The sequence below is a fragment of the Sparassis crispa genome, assembly GCF_003851025.1.
Source record: "Sparassis crispa DNA, contig_000003F, whole genome shotgun sequence".
NCBI lineage: Eukaryota > Fungi > Basidiomycota > Agaricomycetes > Polyporales > Sparassidaceae > Sparassis > Sparassis crispa.
In genome coordinates this window covers 1,778,138-1,795,588 of record NW_020939750.1, presented here as the reverse complement: position 1 = coordinate 1,795,588, position 17,451 = coordinate 1,778,138, and the positions used below count along the sequence as shown (strand labels likewise).

General features: G+C 43.8%; 2 protein-coding genes across 2 annotated transcripts; both read right to left on the bottom strand.

The window, feature by feature from the left end:
- Positions 1-18: 18 nt before the first annotated feature.
- SCP_0406830 (hypothetical protein) lies at positions 19-1,485 on the bottom strand (the record flags this gene model as incomplete). Its single annotated transcript, XM_027757411.1, has 5 exons — positions 19-63; positions 131-284; positions 342-504; positions 556-756; positions 813-1,485. The coding sequence occupies 5 exons, from the start codon at positions 1,483-1,485 to the stop codon at positions 19-21; spliced, it is 1,236 nt and encodes a 411-aa protein (XP_027613212.1).
- An 875-nt stretch (positions 1,486-2,360) lies between these two features.
- SCP_0406820 (hypothetical protein) lies at positions 2,361-3,260 on the bottom strand (the record flags this gene model as incomplete). Its single annotated transcript, XM_027757410.1, has 2 exons — positions 2,361-2,382; positions 2,437-3,260. The coding sequence occupies 2 exons, from the start codon at positions 3,258-3,260 to the stop codon at positions 2,361-2,363; spliced, it is 846 nt and encodes a 281-aa protein (XP_027613211.1).
- Between the last annotated feature and the right edge of the window lie 14,191 nt (positions 3,261-17,451).

The window sequence follows — 17,451 nt, the reverse complement described above, 5'->3', positions numbered from 1 at the left end:
ATCTTACCCCTTCGCCAGCTACACCTCGTCGTCGTCGTCCATAACCTCCAGCTCATTTCCCGTCTTGTTCCATTGTACAATTGTGCCGTCAGTATGAGAATGAGTCTGTAATGCTGTAGCTTCGACGTACATGATCAAATGAAATAGAGGCCCATAGTTCTTGTCCCATGCGCTCAGAATGGATCGGAATGAGTGCAAGAGGTGCGTCGAGTGCTACCGCAGGTACAATCTCGTAACCGTGGAAGCGGTTGGCATAGGACACGTGAATCCCGAGGAGATCCGAACTAAAAAAACATCGGTCAGCATATTATCAATGAGCTGAGAAGATTGATTGGACAGACTACGTGCACCATGGGAATGGGGGAATATCCTCATCTGAGACCATCCGACGAATGACCACACAAACGTGCAGTGCCTTTTCCGCGACCTTGATACCCAAAAGGGCTGCGATCTCGACGGGGCAATGCTCATTTGTGTTTTTATCCACAATAAATGCATAGCGATCTGCTTTAGTGCGCTTGTTTGAATCTGAACCATAGCGTATACCGTCCTTACGGATGTAAGTTAACATGCGGGCCACTCGGGTCGCAACAAAAGCTGTTCCGTGATCGAGCGAAAGGTTGTCGATAAGATGAAGATCTGGATATAAGCGTTGACAATAGTCGAGAGCAAGGCAGTAGATACCGCCAGTTCCTGGACCAAGAAAAATGCGCAGATTGATATGCTTCCCCAGTACTCTGGGCAGTTTGACTCGATCTGCAGGTGACAACAATTAAATGTGCCTTGCAAAGAATGACAATGATATTGAATACCTGTGGTCGCCTCACTGCGATAGATAGCAAGCTCCGTCATCATACCTCCACGTTCACTGCATCCTTCCGACTTGATGACTGCCTCGATGTACTCACGCTCTTTTGTATAAGCGTTCGCAGGCAGAGCAAGTAGATATTCGTAGATTAGATGGCATCGAACCCAGTATCGCATCAACGTGAGTTCCATGCGACCACCATCGTGGCCATTGGTATTGACTTTCTCGAACATCCCATTGAAGCGCTCGAATGGAAATAACCACCAGCCATATACGGGCCCATAGAGCTTGATAAACTTTGCAAAATGTGTCGACAGATGGTTGTTAATAGTCAGGTCGATGCCCAGCTGCTGCAGAGTGCGGTTGTATTGTGTTAGAAAGTCTTGACCAATACGTGCTTGTGACATGGAGATCTTGCGCGACACGAGCATACAGACACCAGCACATAGTAAAAGAATGGCAAAGTAGAGCGCCTTGCAGTTTCGAGAATGTGTTGGTCGTGTTTTTGCATTAGGCGGGATAGTTGGCTCGATGTTCGGAATGCGATCGTGTTCATCCTTCCAGCATACCCATAGGAGAACTGGTGTGATGGTAAGGAGACGGCGCCACTCGTCCGCCTTTTTCAAGGACTGATTCTCACCCAGCTGTAGAGCGGGAAGGTGAACAGATGAGCGCATCGCAGCAACAAACTCACATTCTTTGGGAGTCGGGTAACATGACTGGGCTAGTGAACCGAGTTCACTGTATCTTCGAACTTCTGTTTCAGGGACTCATCACCTCCAGTGCCAGAGAACATGTACCCTTTGAAGAGTACATCGAGAAATAGATGGGCAATGATTCCTAGTGTGTATATAAGTGATTAGAACAGTAAGATTGACGAGTATAAAAGCACCTAAAAATACTGCATGCATGAAGTCAAGAACCGTCTGGGACGAAGGAAGCCAGCCAGTGAGCAAGTTCATAATGCTCCAGCGAACCCCATGATCTCGGAGGATTGCACTCTCGCGACGAACATTGACCCCTTTTGCAGAGAATGCGTGTTTCAGCATTTTGTAGTCGTCTTTCGCTTCCCGAGCTGAAACTCGCTCATCAGTAGTGACAAATCATATGTAGTTGGTACAAAACTGCAAACAATTATCGTAGCCACTGGATTTGTTGATGTCCAGGATATCGATGTCGCAATAAAGGCAGGGGTGAAAATCATGATTGTGTCCTGCAGTGCCGCTAACCTTGCGAGCGGCAGGGGTGTCGCAGTTATCGCAGAGAAAGTTGGCGTAGACTTTCGCAGAATCTTGATCATGAACACGCATCTCAATGCCTGATTAAAAATGATTTGTTCATTGAATGCTCTCAAAAACAGACAAAGTTCAGCATCACCGTTGTGAAGGCTAATCATTTCCTTGATGCCTGGCTCCAGCGCATGATTAAGCTGCTGTTGGTTCGGCTCACCAGGACCGGGTAGAACTGCAAGGCAAATTACGTTGAGCTGAAGGTACCGAAGCTCACGTGGAAGGTTGTTGATCACAAGATAGATTGGACCCGTTGAATGCGGTCATCCAGAGAGAAGACCGAACCTATCAACAAGTTCAGCATAGTATATATCCTAGGACATTTATGTATGAACTCACCAGTCAAGATTCATGGAGAGCGCTAGTCCATAGCGATGGCTAACAAGCTTTGTTGCATTTGCACCATTCTCGCACAGTCGATCACGAACAGTACCCATGGAGTTAACTTCCCAGACGGTACCAGTTTGCAGCTTGAACAGCATGTCCCCATCGTAGATGTCCTCCATTTGATAGTCTTCATCATTGTTGCGTCCGGCTTGATGGCTACAAAAATCGCACAGCGATCTTGCAAAACCTGGGTGCATCATCATACGCCGGATGCTCTCGACGATGGAGACTTGTGGGTTAATCTTGATGGGATCGCGTCGGGTCCTACCGCTGGAGTCAAGAACTTCAACATAAATTTTACCCGAGCATCCAGGAACAGTGCAGTCCGGTGATGCGAGCTCCTTCAGTTCGTTCAGAGTGTGGTGCTTCCAACAGACTGGGCAGATGGCATACTGTATGATCCATGCATCTGGATCGATGCCAAGACGTTGCCTAGCAGTAGCCAAAGTCCGAGCTGGCTGAGGGTTGATAGGAAGTTCGCCAGCTTGTGCATCCAGACAATCAAGTGACCGGTTTAGTTGTTGTGTCGCAGCTTTCCATGTCAAATTCTCAAACGTGTTACCCATTACTGCATGCAGGTATGCCATACGAATGCAAGACTCTTCATTGAAAGCCGGGATGGAGATGTGTGGCAGCTCATCTTGATCTCGGTCTAAACCAGGAGTACCAACTGAGGGCAGCTTGACTTTGCGATAGTCGCCTCCAGGATGATTGTCAAGCTGAGGCAGAGGCTCCAGGATGGGTTCAGGAAAAGGAGATGGGGTTCGCGAAGGCATAGCGTGCACCTCTAGATCAACACCAGGAAAGTTCATGGCAGCATCTCCCAGGTCGCCAAAGTCCACACCATGTCTGTGAGAAGCGCTCGGCTATAAATCACAGTTAGAGAACATCTCCGAGGAAGTGATAGCACCTTTACTCGGCCAGAGTCTTGAACATCATTTGATCTGGATGCAGAAGCCAGAGGAAGCAAGGCAACATTGTTTCGAGTAGTTGCCAGTAAGGGTTGGGAGATGGAAGGAAGTGACACCCCAGGTGCAGGACAAGGTAGCCCATATAACTTCAAGTGCTTAGCACAGACTTGTTTGGTCTGAAACTCATACCCATCGGTGCTCTTGCTGCACTGTGCACAATGACATTGTATGCGCAGTGTGGGGGCCATCGGAGTCGAGAAAGCTAGACAATCTTTTCGTCCACCCGCAACTGGTCACTATTCAGAGTACCAGATGTAATCAGAGGTCTATGAAAGAAAAGCAGTGGGGGCACATATAGTCACACTGTCAGTGTTGTCTAGTATGGGGACTCATGCGCGACATCGACGCATGCTACGCATATACGCGTATGACCACGTGCCGGGAAAGCTCATGCCAAATCCTGGATGAAAGTCACAATCATAGAAAATATACATTTTTCGACATTTCACGCGATGCAAAATGAAAGACAATCTCAGGATGTCATAATGTATGGATAATGCGACAGAATCTCAGAGTCTCTAAAATTTCTCCCCATCCATAATCTGCGATTTTGTGCTGTGAGTAGTTCGATCCACTTTTTGACCTAAATTATCCACACATTACAGTGTACCGGCAGTCCTTTTCACACCAAACTGTACCTTCTCGTGTAGCTCTTCCACATCATATTTCTGTGCCTCCATATTTCATACAAAGTTATAAAAGTATCTTTAGGGACTTTCTGTCTACTTGAATTTTTGAAACCGGTGGATGAAAGAAGATACTTTGAATAAACTCGTCGCAAGTCAAATGTCACGGAAAAGTATTCCTTTTCACACCCGTGATAGAAATGTGACATCAGTGACATCTGGCACAATCGCTCTGAAGTGCGTGTTATGCAGCGCACGCCCTCTGACACTGTCAACTCAAATCTCGAGCACACCGTCGCTTTTGAACTTGTCAAGCATCTTTGTTGTTTTTGTGATGTTCTACAGTGCCATCCAACTACTACATGCCCTTTACCCATCTGATTCTGACCCACTCTCAGAACTTTCCTCATCAACATTGATACCCCTGGCACTGATTCATCCTCGGCATTGACTGCTGTCTGCGGCTTCAGTTTCTTGGGTTTCGGAGGATGCTTCGGAAGATCCTTCTTGCATGCACTGCTTGCAGAGAGCTTTTCACATTCAGCCTTCCAGAGTTCCAGTGCTTCCTGGTGTTTGCCAAGCATCTTCTTCTATTGAGCATCCTGTGCTGCACGATTTGCCTTCTTTGTGTCTCGGGCAGTTTTACTTGCCTTCTTGCATAACTCCTTGTTTTCCTTCTCATTCTGATGGCAAGCCAATTCATCAATTGCACCTTGAGCAGTGAGATGTCATCCTTTACTCTCAACGAAGAGCTTGGATTTGTCCAACTTTTTCTTGGTCTCTTTATTGTGGAGCGCTTGATTTATCTTCACCAGTGTGAGATTTTGTATGACCAGCTGTGCATTTTATGCAGCATTCATCTCTTCTTACACATCCAGTTATCACTTCGCATGTGCTAAATTTGTACATAGTGATGCAAGAGGAGGCTTTAGCAAACTCCAGTTGGGTGCTGGGAGAGGTGAAAGGGCTTTATAGACTGGTGGTGGAATCATCTGGGCTGATGTCATTGATGCTTTTGAAACAAAAAAGGACCCTGACTGTGTTTGTGAGAGCTCGGCTGTCATGATGTGCATACATTTTGATGGCATGTTCAGCACAGGTTTCCATTGATGCTGATGACTGGGACTGGGACATGGGCTAATGTCAGGTCCCAATCATGAAGGCACTGTGATGGCATTCTCGTTAGTGTCTAGCATGGGTATTCCATGGGTCTGACAAGGTATACCCACATCACATGGGTATGGCTTTTCTGTGGGTTGGGTATGGGTCAGCTATGGGTCTGTATGGGTCAAGACCCATCATAGGTATCCCATGGATTGCAGTGTGGGAGTCATAGCACAATAGTAGTATGCATGTCTTTGTGTCGTCACCTGCCATGCTTTCAGAGTGATGAGATGGGTCTTCTGAGCTATGTGTGATACCAGGTTTGAATTACCTCATAGAGGTACAATGCAGTTATGCCACCACCACACTGCTGGAACCCTATGTTTACAACAAACCCATAAGATGGCCCATGGGTTTCCATGGGTTACTCACTGCTGACCCACACCCATACCCATGGATACCCATACTTACAACCCATGTGGGTTAGTAATACCCATGCCATACACTAATTCTCGTGGTGAGTTGGCAACATAAGAGTGTCAATGCAAGATGACCCTGCAATGGCATTTACAGGTAGATGAGTTCGAGCCCATTCAGCCAATATATACCCAAATGTCCATATAACCGAGGTGGAATATTTTGTGTAAATTTTCATAAAACTGAGTGTTGGCCAAGAATATAATATAGGATGGAGATATAGGGTTGGCCAAGATAAGTAGGCTATATAGGCTGAGTCGCATATTTGGGAGTTAGCCAAGGGAGGTGCAGTTTAAAGTCTATATAGGTTGTCGGGCATTTTGGGGTCAGCCGCCATTTTTCTATATAGATTGTAGCTGAAATAGTGCCATTGGCCAAGAGTCATAAAATTCCAATCCTATATAGAGTTTGCAGACAGTTGGGCTTGGCCAAGTGGACCTATATAGAATCTTTGTGTAAATGTTCTACTCGGCCAAGGCACATGAAATTTTGATCCTATATAGCATTTCCTGAAATTTGGCTGTGACCAAGGGTACCCTATATAGATTTTTGTGGAAATAGTGCCTGCAGCCAAGGGTCAAGAAATTTGCATTCTATATAGGATTGTCTGAAATTTGGCCTCGGCTACAGATATCCTATGTAGTTCTTGTGGAAATGGTGGCCTCAGCCAGGAGTCATCAAAATTTAACCTATATAGAGAGATCTGAATTTTGGCCTTGGCTGAATATACACTATATAGTTCTTGCAGAAATGTTGGCCTTGGCCAAAGGTAGTAGAATTTCTATTCTATATAGGGTCTTCTGAAATATGGCATTGGCCAAGGATACACTATATAGGGTTTTTGAAAATAATGGTCTCGGCCGAGACTCTTGAAATTTGTATCCTATATAGGATTCTCCACACTTTGGCTTCAGCCAAGTAGCATCTTCTATTTGTTTTGATCAGAAAGGGCAAAATTCTCTTCACACATAGGAGTTTTAAAGCTGAGGCCTTCACCAAGTGTATATATACAGGTTTCATCACATGTGATGCCATCAGCTATAATGAGCCAGGTCAGACCACCTTCAGGGTTTGTGTAGTAGTAGTTGGGCTGTCCTTTGCTGTTACATTCTGAGACCAATATCCTTCATATCAAATGATTCAGAGCCACTGAATTTAATCTAAATACATATGATTAAATTTTTGACACTATGTTGAGCATATGAAGATGATGACCTTCTGTTGCCTCTGAACCTTCCAAGTCAAAGATAACATTCAGCCGATTTAGGAACTCGCTGCGGTCAACGTAATAGGCTTAAAGGTACTCCTTCACAAGATTGGTGATGGTATCATGCACAGGCAGTGAGTGCAGGTGCAGATGAACCAAAACCAAAGAGGAGATATCCAACCTTGTGGTCAGTGCTATCTCAGGCTTGCCGACAATCCAAAGACCCTTCATCAATGGTACCCAAGATTTTTCAGTGGATGGGACACTATACAGGCCCTGATATCCCTCAAATATCAGCTTTTGTGCGAGTAAACAATTCATATTAAACCTACATGGTATACCTGCATTGCACCTCTGTCACGCTTTATGGTGCAGGCCAGACATTCAAACTGCATCTGCTCAGTCATATTCCACTGTCGGAGATCTGGAATGCAATGCAAGCAAACAGCTCTGCTGCAGTTTGGACGGTCACAGTCGACCAAGTTTCTGCCTTATTGCCAAAGAAAGCAATACTAGGTGCATGGTGTTAGCAAGATGCATATGTTGAAGAGAGAAACAACATCATATCACAGACTTCTATGCCATCTGGAAGATCTTGTAATGTTGATGCTTAGGAGCGTGAGCAGAAGGAGGTATAGTTGGATTGGAGGTGAGTAAGCTGTTCTCATGTTCATGAACAGCAGCAGTGATAGACACTGCAGGATCACGTATGAGTTGACTGCTTCGGCATCGAGGGACATCCATTTTAGCAGCAGATGCACATTCTTTCGGCCTGCATATGACTTCGACAAATGGGCGGCTCTGAAAACACGTGAGGGCAGAGCAGGAACACTTGCCTCATTCTCATTCTCATCCTTGGCCTCGGCCTTGCTCTCCTCCTCAACATCCTCCTCGACATCCTCCTTGATATCCTTCTCGACATTTGACACAGGCGCATAGCTTAGTGGCTGGTGAATTGTTTCCTTATGTTCCTCCTTGGTATTGTCCAATTTATCACTCTCCTTTGATTCATCATTGGACAGAGGTAGGCTACCGGTGTGATCGTGATTTACTAGAAATGTCTCACCTCTGTCCGAGTCATCATTCAGAAACTCCCCCTTCAACTGACCATCTTCATTGGCATCTTCATACAAACCTCTATACACAATGCTCCCCTTGTCATCTCTGCTTTCTCTCAACTGGAACTGCTTCTAATTATCCATGTCCTTCATCTCATCTACACTCAGAGTCAATTGTGACATAGTATCTGCTTGGGGGGTCATGTGAGGTGTCAGCGAATGCAGGGTAGAGTCTGTCATCACAATATCAAATGAAATGTTGCTTACTTGACAAACGTATTCACTATTAGAAACATGAAAACATACCTGGTTTGTCCTTTTGCAAAGGTTAGCCATGGTAGTAAGCTGGTGGCACAGATCTACAGTACGAGATGCCTCCTCCAATTGGCTGATCAGCCTGATTGAGATTGAAACCTTGATGTTGGTCCTGACTTGTACCCACAGATGCAGGTTTCTCCGGGATTGAGTGCAGATTGAAGGTAGATTGCCTAACACCAGACTGCGGGGTATAGGCAGGGACACAGGTCTACCTTTATAGTACAAAGGCCTGACCCTGAGTATACATACAGGTACATAGACCTGCATATAGTACAGGTCTATGAGGGTCACAGGTTTATAAAAGATAAACCTGTACTATGACCTGTACTATTACTATGTATGTACCTATGTGTAGTTTACTACACATCCTGGACATGTCTTCAAGTAAAGTAGTACTTAAGAGCAAAGTTTAACATGCAAAGTTTAAGTTTAAGTAGCTCTCTTACAGAATATATGTGTTAGCATTTGTGCTTTAATTAATTTAGTTTAATTTGAGTCTCACTCATATATTTATAAAAACTCCGCAGGTTTATATAGTCAGACCTCATACACCTATACTATGTGTACAGGTTTCACAGGTCCAACAAACTCATACCTGGACTATAACATTTACTATAACTATACTTGGACCTTTGCATAGTTTATTACACTACTATGTCTCTGCCTAGTGAGGTAGAGGTCTGACTGGCCAGCTGAGCAGACTGTGTGTGCTTCTCAGACTGGCTGTGCATGGTAGAATATACAAAAGTAGCCAAATAGATGTGTGAGAATAAGCAGCAGAGGCACAGCAACAGAAATATAGCAGAGCAGAGATAGCAAGGATAGAGCAAGAGAGAGAGAGGGATAGATCAGATTACAGTGATTGCAATCAAAAGGACTTGTGCGCGCGAACCCATTGAGATCACATGATATGCTTGGAGGGCTGGACTTTCTGAAATCTAGTGGACAGTGGCTGAAATTCGATCTGAGTCCGAAAAAATTCCAAATGTAGTAATATTTTAGCCACTAGTGTGCACCTTCTGCATATGGAAGGTGCTTAACGCGTCTGGTGTCTGGGGCACATGACCAAACAAATATGGCCAAATAGTTGGTTTTATGAGCTGGCGCAACTTGCTCTCTCTCTTCCTTCTCTACCACCACCATCCCCTTCTAGCAAGCCGGCCTCAAGTGGCTGAGCTTTGTTGCTGCATGTTGCCATGGGCATGCAGTGTCAAAGCTCAGTTATTTGTGAGTGCCTTTGTATAGTAAGTGTTTCTTTTCCTGTAGACAGTATTATGTAATATGTGTGCTGGCGCGCACTTTACTGACTTCATCCCATGGCTGGTCTTTGGCCAGTCATGGGGTACATGTGGGTTTTGGGGGATTACACTGGGCATGCAATGATGAGTTGCAGAGGACTCCATATTCTGAGGGCGACCCACTCATGTCCCTTACCTGGTATTTGAGTTTTGGGGGATCACACTGGGCATGTGGCGATGAGCTGCAGAGGGCTCCGCATTGTGGGAGCGACCTACTTGCGTCTCTCACCTGGTATATGGGAATTGGGGGATTTTGCACTTCGGTGCCAATGCGCTTCGGCGTGCCTGTATCCAGGCGCATATGTGCTCTGCACATTACATTGTCGCCGGCCATCAGCCTTGTGCTGTGCGAGTTGTGCGTGGAGCTGCCATTGGCCTGCTCCACAAGGTCAGTGTTTTTTACTTGTTTGTTTCTTTTTGCATGGTATGGTGGGAGTACAGGAGGTGTAAGGACGATATGGTAAGTACTCCACTACACTTCATACTGATACTGACAACTGTTCTTCAGCATATAGTGGGTTTTATGGCAGTGGTGAAGATGAGGCCAAATCCTATAGTGGATTGAAAGAACCAGTGAGTTTTTTTCCTTACACTTTGAAGAATACTGATCTTTTGATGTTTCCACAGCCTCTTACACATGTACTGAAAATTGATGATGGTCACTGCAGCGTGAGCAATGCAGCACACAAGGTGAGCATTTTTTAACATTTTGCGACAGTTTTCTGACTTTCTTTTGGTGTTTTTCAGATTGTATTTGTACTTTTCTTGTAGTCTATCTTTTTTTTCTTTTCCCTTCTTTCTGGTGCTTGTGGCGAATGAGGGAGGGCCCGCCCTCAGTCATCACAAGTCACCTTTTGTGTTTTCAATTTTTGTAGTTAGAAAAATTTGTAACACTTGAGTTTGTAACAATGAAGCATGAATAAGGTGAAGCCATGCCGGTACGCCGGGCGATGCACGGGCACTTCAGTCACGTGATCACATCACGCACCACCATGTGTACTTTTTGAACCCTTGGCCCATCTGCTACAACAGCATTCTCAGTACTTTCATCATTTCAAAAGCCCTACTATCAATTATAGCTGGCAAAGCTCAAGAGTATGTGCTTTCTCCAAGCCAGATTTCATCTGATTGAGCAAACTGAACCATAGCTCTGAACTTCCAGACCCTTGTATCCCTGGAGGGTATCACTGCATATAGTATATATAATGTAAGCAGTAACTGTATGATGAATAAAGCCTAAGTACAGCCTAGATACAGCCTTAAACTATGTATTCAGAAGCTCCAAAGGGAAAAGAAGACTGTTACAAGCCTTAAACGTAATGTGTATAATGTCATTCCCTCAAATAAGGCAGATATTGAGAGGTATACCCTCAGGGTTTGGTACCCTTACCCATACCCTTACCCCTGGTGAAGGGTATGTACCCTTGGAGGGTAAGAGTAGAGGTACAGCTCAAAGTACCCAGGGGTATACCCCTGCTCTGCACTAGCCTGACACCATGCTTCTTTAAGGTCCTGGAGGATACACTCGTTCAAATTTAAATAGCCAGTTACACACATTTATTAACTACTTTGCATACCTACCTTTGCAACTCGCAGACTATCTGACAATCATTTGACCATTGAATGCCTGTTGTGATTGAAGTGCAAAGTCCTTCCACATTGCACCTTGCTTTGCTGCATAGGATGCATGATCACATAAACCTGCACTCACCGCCTCCATCTCCCTGGTCTGCCACTCATGCTGCTTGCGTTCAAACCACAGGACAGTCCATAACATCTCATATTACACCTTCGGTACCTCCTCCTTGTATCTTGTGTCTTGTGCCTTTGCTCTCAGCCAGTTAACTCGATTAACTGACATGGTAATTACAATCTGTGAATAAGTTTGACCAGGCATGAACAGATAGTCACTCACTCTCCTTCATCACTTAGGCTAGTGCAGAGCAGGGGTATGCATAACCCTCAAGGGTAAGGGGTAAGGGTATTGGAGGGTAAGGGTAGGGGTATGAACTTTCAGACCCTTGTACCCCTGGAGGGTATCACTGCATATAGTATATATAATGAAAGCAGTAATTGTATGGTGACTAAAGCCTAAGTACAGCCTAGATACAGCCTTAAACTATGTTTACAGAAGCTTTAAAGGGAAAAGAAGAATATTACAAGCCTTAAACTTAATGTCTATGATGTTATTTCCTCAAGTAAGGCAGATATTGAGGGGTATACCCTCAGGGTTTGGTACCCTTACCCATACTCTTACCCCTGGTGAAGGGTATGTACCCTTGGAGGGTAAGGGTAGGGGTATAGCTCAAAGTTCCCAGAGGTATACCCCTGCTTTGCACTAGTGTCAGCAAGACCATTAAGTTTGGATGCCTTAGCCTGAAGCCCCATTTGTGTAGAAAGCTATACGGTTAAGGCCAAAGTGTGGAAAACTCTTTATAGAATGAAAATTTCTAGATCCTCGGCCAAGGCCACCATTTTCACAAAAACTATATAGGGCATTTTTGGCTAATGCCAAAGTTCAGAAGACCCTATATAGAATATAAATTTCAGAACGCTCAGCCAAGACCACCATTTTCATAAAAACTATATAGGATATTTTCAGCCACGACCAAATTTCAGACAATCCTATATAGGATTCCAATTTCTTGACCCTTGGCTGCAGGCATTATTTTCACAAAAATCTATATAGGGCGCCCTTGACCGCAGCCAAATTTCAGAAAATGCTATATAGGATCAAAATTTCATGTGCCTTGGCCGAGTAGAACATTACACAAAGATTCTATATAGGTCCACTTGGCCAAGCCCAACTGTCTGCAAACTCTATATAGGATTGGAATTTTATGACTCTTGGCCAATGGCACTATTTCAGCTACAATCTATATAGAAAAATGGCGGCTGACCCCAAAATGCCCGACAACCTATATAGACTTTAAACTGCACCTCCCTTGGCTAACTCCTAAATATGCGACTCAGCCTATATAGCCTACTTATCTTGGCCAACCCTATATCTCCATCCTATATTATATTCTTGGCCAACACTCGGTTTTATGAAAATTTACACAAAATATTCCACCTCAGTTATATGGACTTTTAGGTATATATTGGCTGATAGGTGTGTGAGTTCTGGGTGATTGTTCTAATGATGTCAGCTGGTAGGTATGAAAGCCATCATAATTGCATGTGTCGGGCTTGTCTGTGGCAGTGGGCACTGGCCTTGAGTGGATGTAGGCTCACTAGGCTTCATCTGCTCTGCAGAAATGATATCACAATTGAAGGGATGAATTCCAGTAGCATGAAATGCTGCATGATTGGTATCTGGGGTGAATGCACAGAGAAATGCCCTTCTGAAGACACCAGTGAAGTCGCCCTTCGAGACGCTTGTGCCATTATGTTGTGTCTTGAATGCTCTGATCTCTTCGTGCCAGATCTCCTTCATTTTCACAAAGCAGACAACATTGAGACCTTGCAGCACATGAGTGCAATGTGGTGGATAGCCAAGAATCTTGATATCGTTGTCCTTGGCATACTTGAGGTGTTCAACTGTGTAGTGGGAGCTGTGACCATTAAGCAGGAGGACTCATGTGCATCTACCAGCTTTTTTCTTGATCTGCCAATCAAAGTTGTTGATCATCCAGTCAAGTGCAAGCTCACTGTCAGTCCAGCCATTCAGTGAATGGCAGATTCTACAATATGTGAGTCAGTATTTAACACACTATATATTAGGATCACTCATGAAGCATTTGCAACATTATTATTGCACCACTTCTGCATGAAGTGTTGACCTTTATAGATGATTGCTAGGCTGAGTGCAGTTTTGTCAGTGCAAACAGTGACAAGTGCAGTCACATTTCCCCTGCTTGTGCCACCTGTAGAGTGCTGCATTGTCACCCCACACCCTCCTACCACTCATTGAACATTTTGATTTGATGGCAGAAATCCACTCTCATCCATACTATCTTCAGGTTGGATGCCCTTCTGCACAATCTGTTTCTCAATAAGATCAAACCAGTGTTTGCCAGCATCAGGGTTCAATGCTCACGCATGTTGGATATTGAGCGACTTGCTCCAGTGTGTCTGTAACATGTCATGGTGCCTATCTAAAAATTGGCTGATCCACCCCTCACCGACACCATCCTTCTTGTGATTAAAGCTATCATCCATCCACTGCTCAATGATAGCATTGGCATGGCCTTCAATGGTGGTTCAAAGGGAACCCACATGAGGCTGACTCGAGGATAAACCTGACCATAACCGCTTCCTCTGCAGGTGAAATCTTCTGTTTCTTCATGTTGAATGCAGACATCGGTACATGACATCCTGTGACATGGTTGAGAATGGGCTTGTACTGTGTAGGTATGTCATGTTTCTTTGCAATTATATGAACACCCTTCCATTGATTTTGTGGCTTTTGCAGTTCAAATTGGTAGGCATCAGCTGTCCTCTGAAGGTGAGCATTGTTGGCACAGTGGCTGTTCTGTTGTTTGATGTGGTCTGACAAGGCACGAAAATTCATGACAAGTCCCATGAAAGCAAAGGTCATGCACAATGGTATGAGGAGCAAGAGAAGATGTGGCCACAAGTTGAGAGACAGGTGCTTCCAGTCGTGCAGACATACTGTGATGCTCTGTCGGCAACATTTATCTTTACTCAAATAGCATGCTCAATTTTCATCTGATCTTCTCCAACTAAGGTAAGAAAATGTTTGTACTGAGTGTTAGTTAAATACTATCATAACTCTGGCTCAAAATATGGCTTGTGGAAAATTTGCGAGCCCGATGTAAATTGTACCAACTCAGATTGAGGGCTTTTTACATGTATATATGCTCACTCTGCCAGCATTGCTTGTCCATTTTGTCTAAAAGTTGATGAGAGCTTGGATATATACTATTAGAACATGCATCTACACTATCTAAGTGGTAGCATAAAAATTCATAAAGTTTTCCTGTTGATGTGAAAAGGACCGTCGGTACACTCTATTGAGTGCAGAGAGGTTTCTTTACCTCTGAAATTGCGCAGCAGTATGCAAGACCCCCCTACCTCTGAGAGTAATGATTGGTTACTCATTGTTTGAGTATATTGACTTCAATGTCATCATCATTATAAATGCCAAATGGCTCATGCTTCCTCATGTTTATTCCTTCCAATCATTTTCATTTCTTTCTTCCCTTATAATATGAGAAAAATTGTCTACTCCATTCTGTTTTCTTTGCGCTTTTACTCGTCTTGTACTATCGTAAATTTAAAAAAAAATTGAAACTACTGACTGATATAGAAAGGGCCTACAATTGTACTATTTCGACCACTCCAACAGTCACACGTAACACGCCTGTCATCCACGATGCAATTTGGTCAATGTCATACTGTCACCAGGCCCTTCATCACCTAATGGTGGTGATGCCACAGCCTTCTTGACCATGCCAGCCCTATTTTCTGGTGCCTGTGGTGCTGCAGCCTCAGTGTGTCACACCTTTTTTAACCATCCGCTGATGCGATTTTAGTTCCATCGCAAGTCAGAAAGGTGGAGTGCGAGTGGAATTAAGTCCACGTGGAGTCTGAAGTGCAGGGGAGGAGAAAAGTCTATTCCAGAAGTATGAGGTGGGTAGCCCGATAATATAGCTAGGAAATCTTTGTAGTCGCAATAATCGCTGAAAACATGTTAGAGGTAAAATCACACTGCTTTCAGAAGAATGCTAAAACATAGAAAGACAAGACTGTCCATAAATGCACAAAATGCAAGACTGCCCAAAGATGTACAAACTGGATGGGATGAGATGTGTATTTGGCTTTCACTAGTGTACCTTCCGTGATGGTGAGTTTTACCCATCCTTCTCCCTTGCCATCATACTTAACTGGTCCTGACCTTTTCTGCCCTCTTGATACTGCCCGCATCTGCTTAACAATTGCTCCACTGAATCATTGCCCATCACATCATATCTTGCCATCCTGTCCCTCATGCTCCTACTCAATCTGAGGGGTCATCCATCACTGGGCTCACCTGAGCACCTAATAAGGATCCGCTGAAAATCATCTACAAAATACAACTGAAAAATTGCCATCAGCCAGGATTGAACTCTCAACCTCATGGTAAATCACATAACATGTTTTCAACTCATGCTTTAGACCACTAAACCATTGGGCCTTACAAGTAGTAAACCTTATATATAATATGTAACCTTCTTTTTTGAAAGTAACTTAGTCAAATTCTGACTTTCAAAAGACAGTAAGTGGAAAACTCTAAAGTTGACTATGAACAAAGATGGTTTTAAAACTTGTAGCATTCATGTAATAACTTAAAGAGTCATTACAGCATCCTCTTAATACAGTTTAGCTGAAAAGTTTCTAGTTTCTTAGCAAAACAAGTTAACATATAACTAAAGAATAGAGGCTAAGATTCTAAGAAGCTGGCTGTTAATTCTTTATTACAATAGCTCATATAAGTCTATTAGACAGTGAATCAGTATTGACAGATAGATAGTAAATGTTTATAATTTATAACATACCTACTAGAGCAAGAATACTTACATCTTGTTATAGACTATTGTAATCTCATCTGAGATTACAAGACATTATATAAATGCTACAAGCTTTAAAACCATCTTTGTTTATAGTCAACTTTAGAGTTTTCCACTTACTGTCTTTTGAAAGTCAGAATTTGACTAAGTTACTTTCAAAAAAGAAGGTTACATATTATATATAAGGTTTACTACTTGCAAGGCCCAATGGTTTAGTGGTCTAAAGCATGAGTTGAAAACATGTTATGTGATTTACCATGAGGTTGAGAGTTTAATCCTGACTGGTGGCAATTTCTCAGTTGTATTTTGTAGATAATTTTATCTTCGGATAATTTTCAGATGATTCTTCAAATTATCTCAGGATGATCTGAAGGATGATCTTTGCTTATTAGACACAATTCTTATCTAAATTACTGCTTATTAGTCGAAAAGATTATCTTTAATAACTGACATCACTGTTTCATTCAGTGTCTGATCCTCACACTTCCCTCAGGTCTTCATGGTTCAAGCCCAGTCTGAAGCGGCCAGTGTGGGGATCATCTTACCCCTTCCACGTGATATCCCTGTCCTGGCCCAAGTGGAAATTCACCTTGCAATGGTCTGAGCTATGGAAGGTGGTTGAAGGATGATTCCTTGGATTGTCAACCATCATCCAGCTGTCATTCTGGATGGTTTGACCATCTGCATTCTATATGATGACCCTGCTGTTCGTGAAGACTTTGGTTTGGGCCACTCGCCGGATGATCTCTCTGACATTGGTGCGTGGTCGCCCTATCCCTTTTTCCTGGAGTCACATTCCTTATCTTTATTGTCCTCAGGAACGTTGTGCCTTCAGGTTAATGCACTGCATGATGCAGTCCATGGACTATGCAATGTCATGTGCAAAATCACCAGTAGACACGAGTTGGCGAATGGGACCTTGAGACAGTTGCAGATTGTAGTTGAGGAGTTGGAAGTAGCCTTCGGGCTTGTAGCGTTCCCTCCTTCTATAACCAGTTTCCGATTGATGTTGGACTGAGGTCTGTTGTGTAGCGCTATGCAGTATCTCCAAAATGGGAGACCACTATGCTGAATAAGATTCCCACTCCAGCGCGCTACATGTTCCTTCACTGCCATGATGCCAGACTGAAACTTTTGGTCACATGTCACACTCCACGCTGGAGTGGTCGAAATAGTACTGTATCACAAGGTAAGTGCAAGCTGTAAAGCAAGCACTTCTCGAGTAGGATTGGGTGGGCCGAAATGGAAGGGTTTTTGTCTGTGTGCATCAGCATTTGTCGCCTTTGACTAAGTGTCTTGATTAAGACAATCTCTACTCTTAATATTGTTACCTCAGTAATGCAAACATGATTGCAACTCTGTCATTACTCCTTCAAATTGAGCCTGCCTTGCCTTA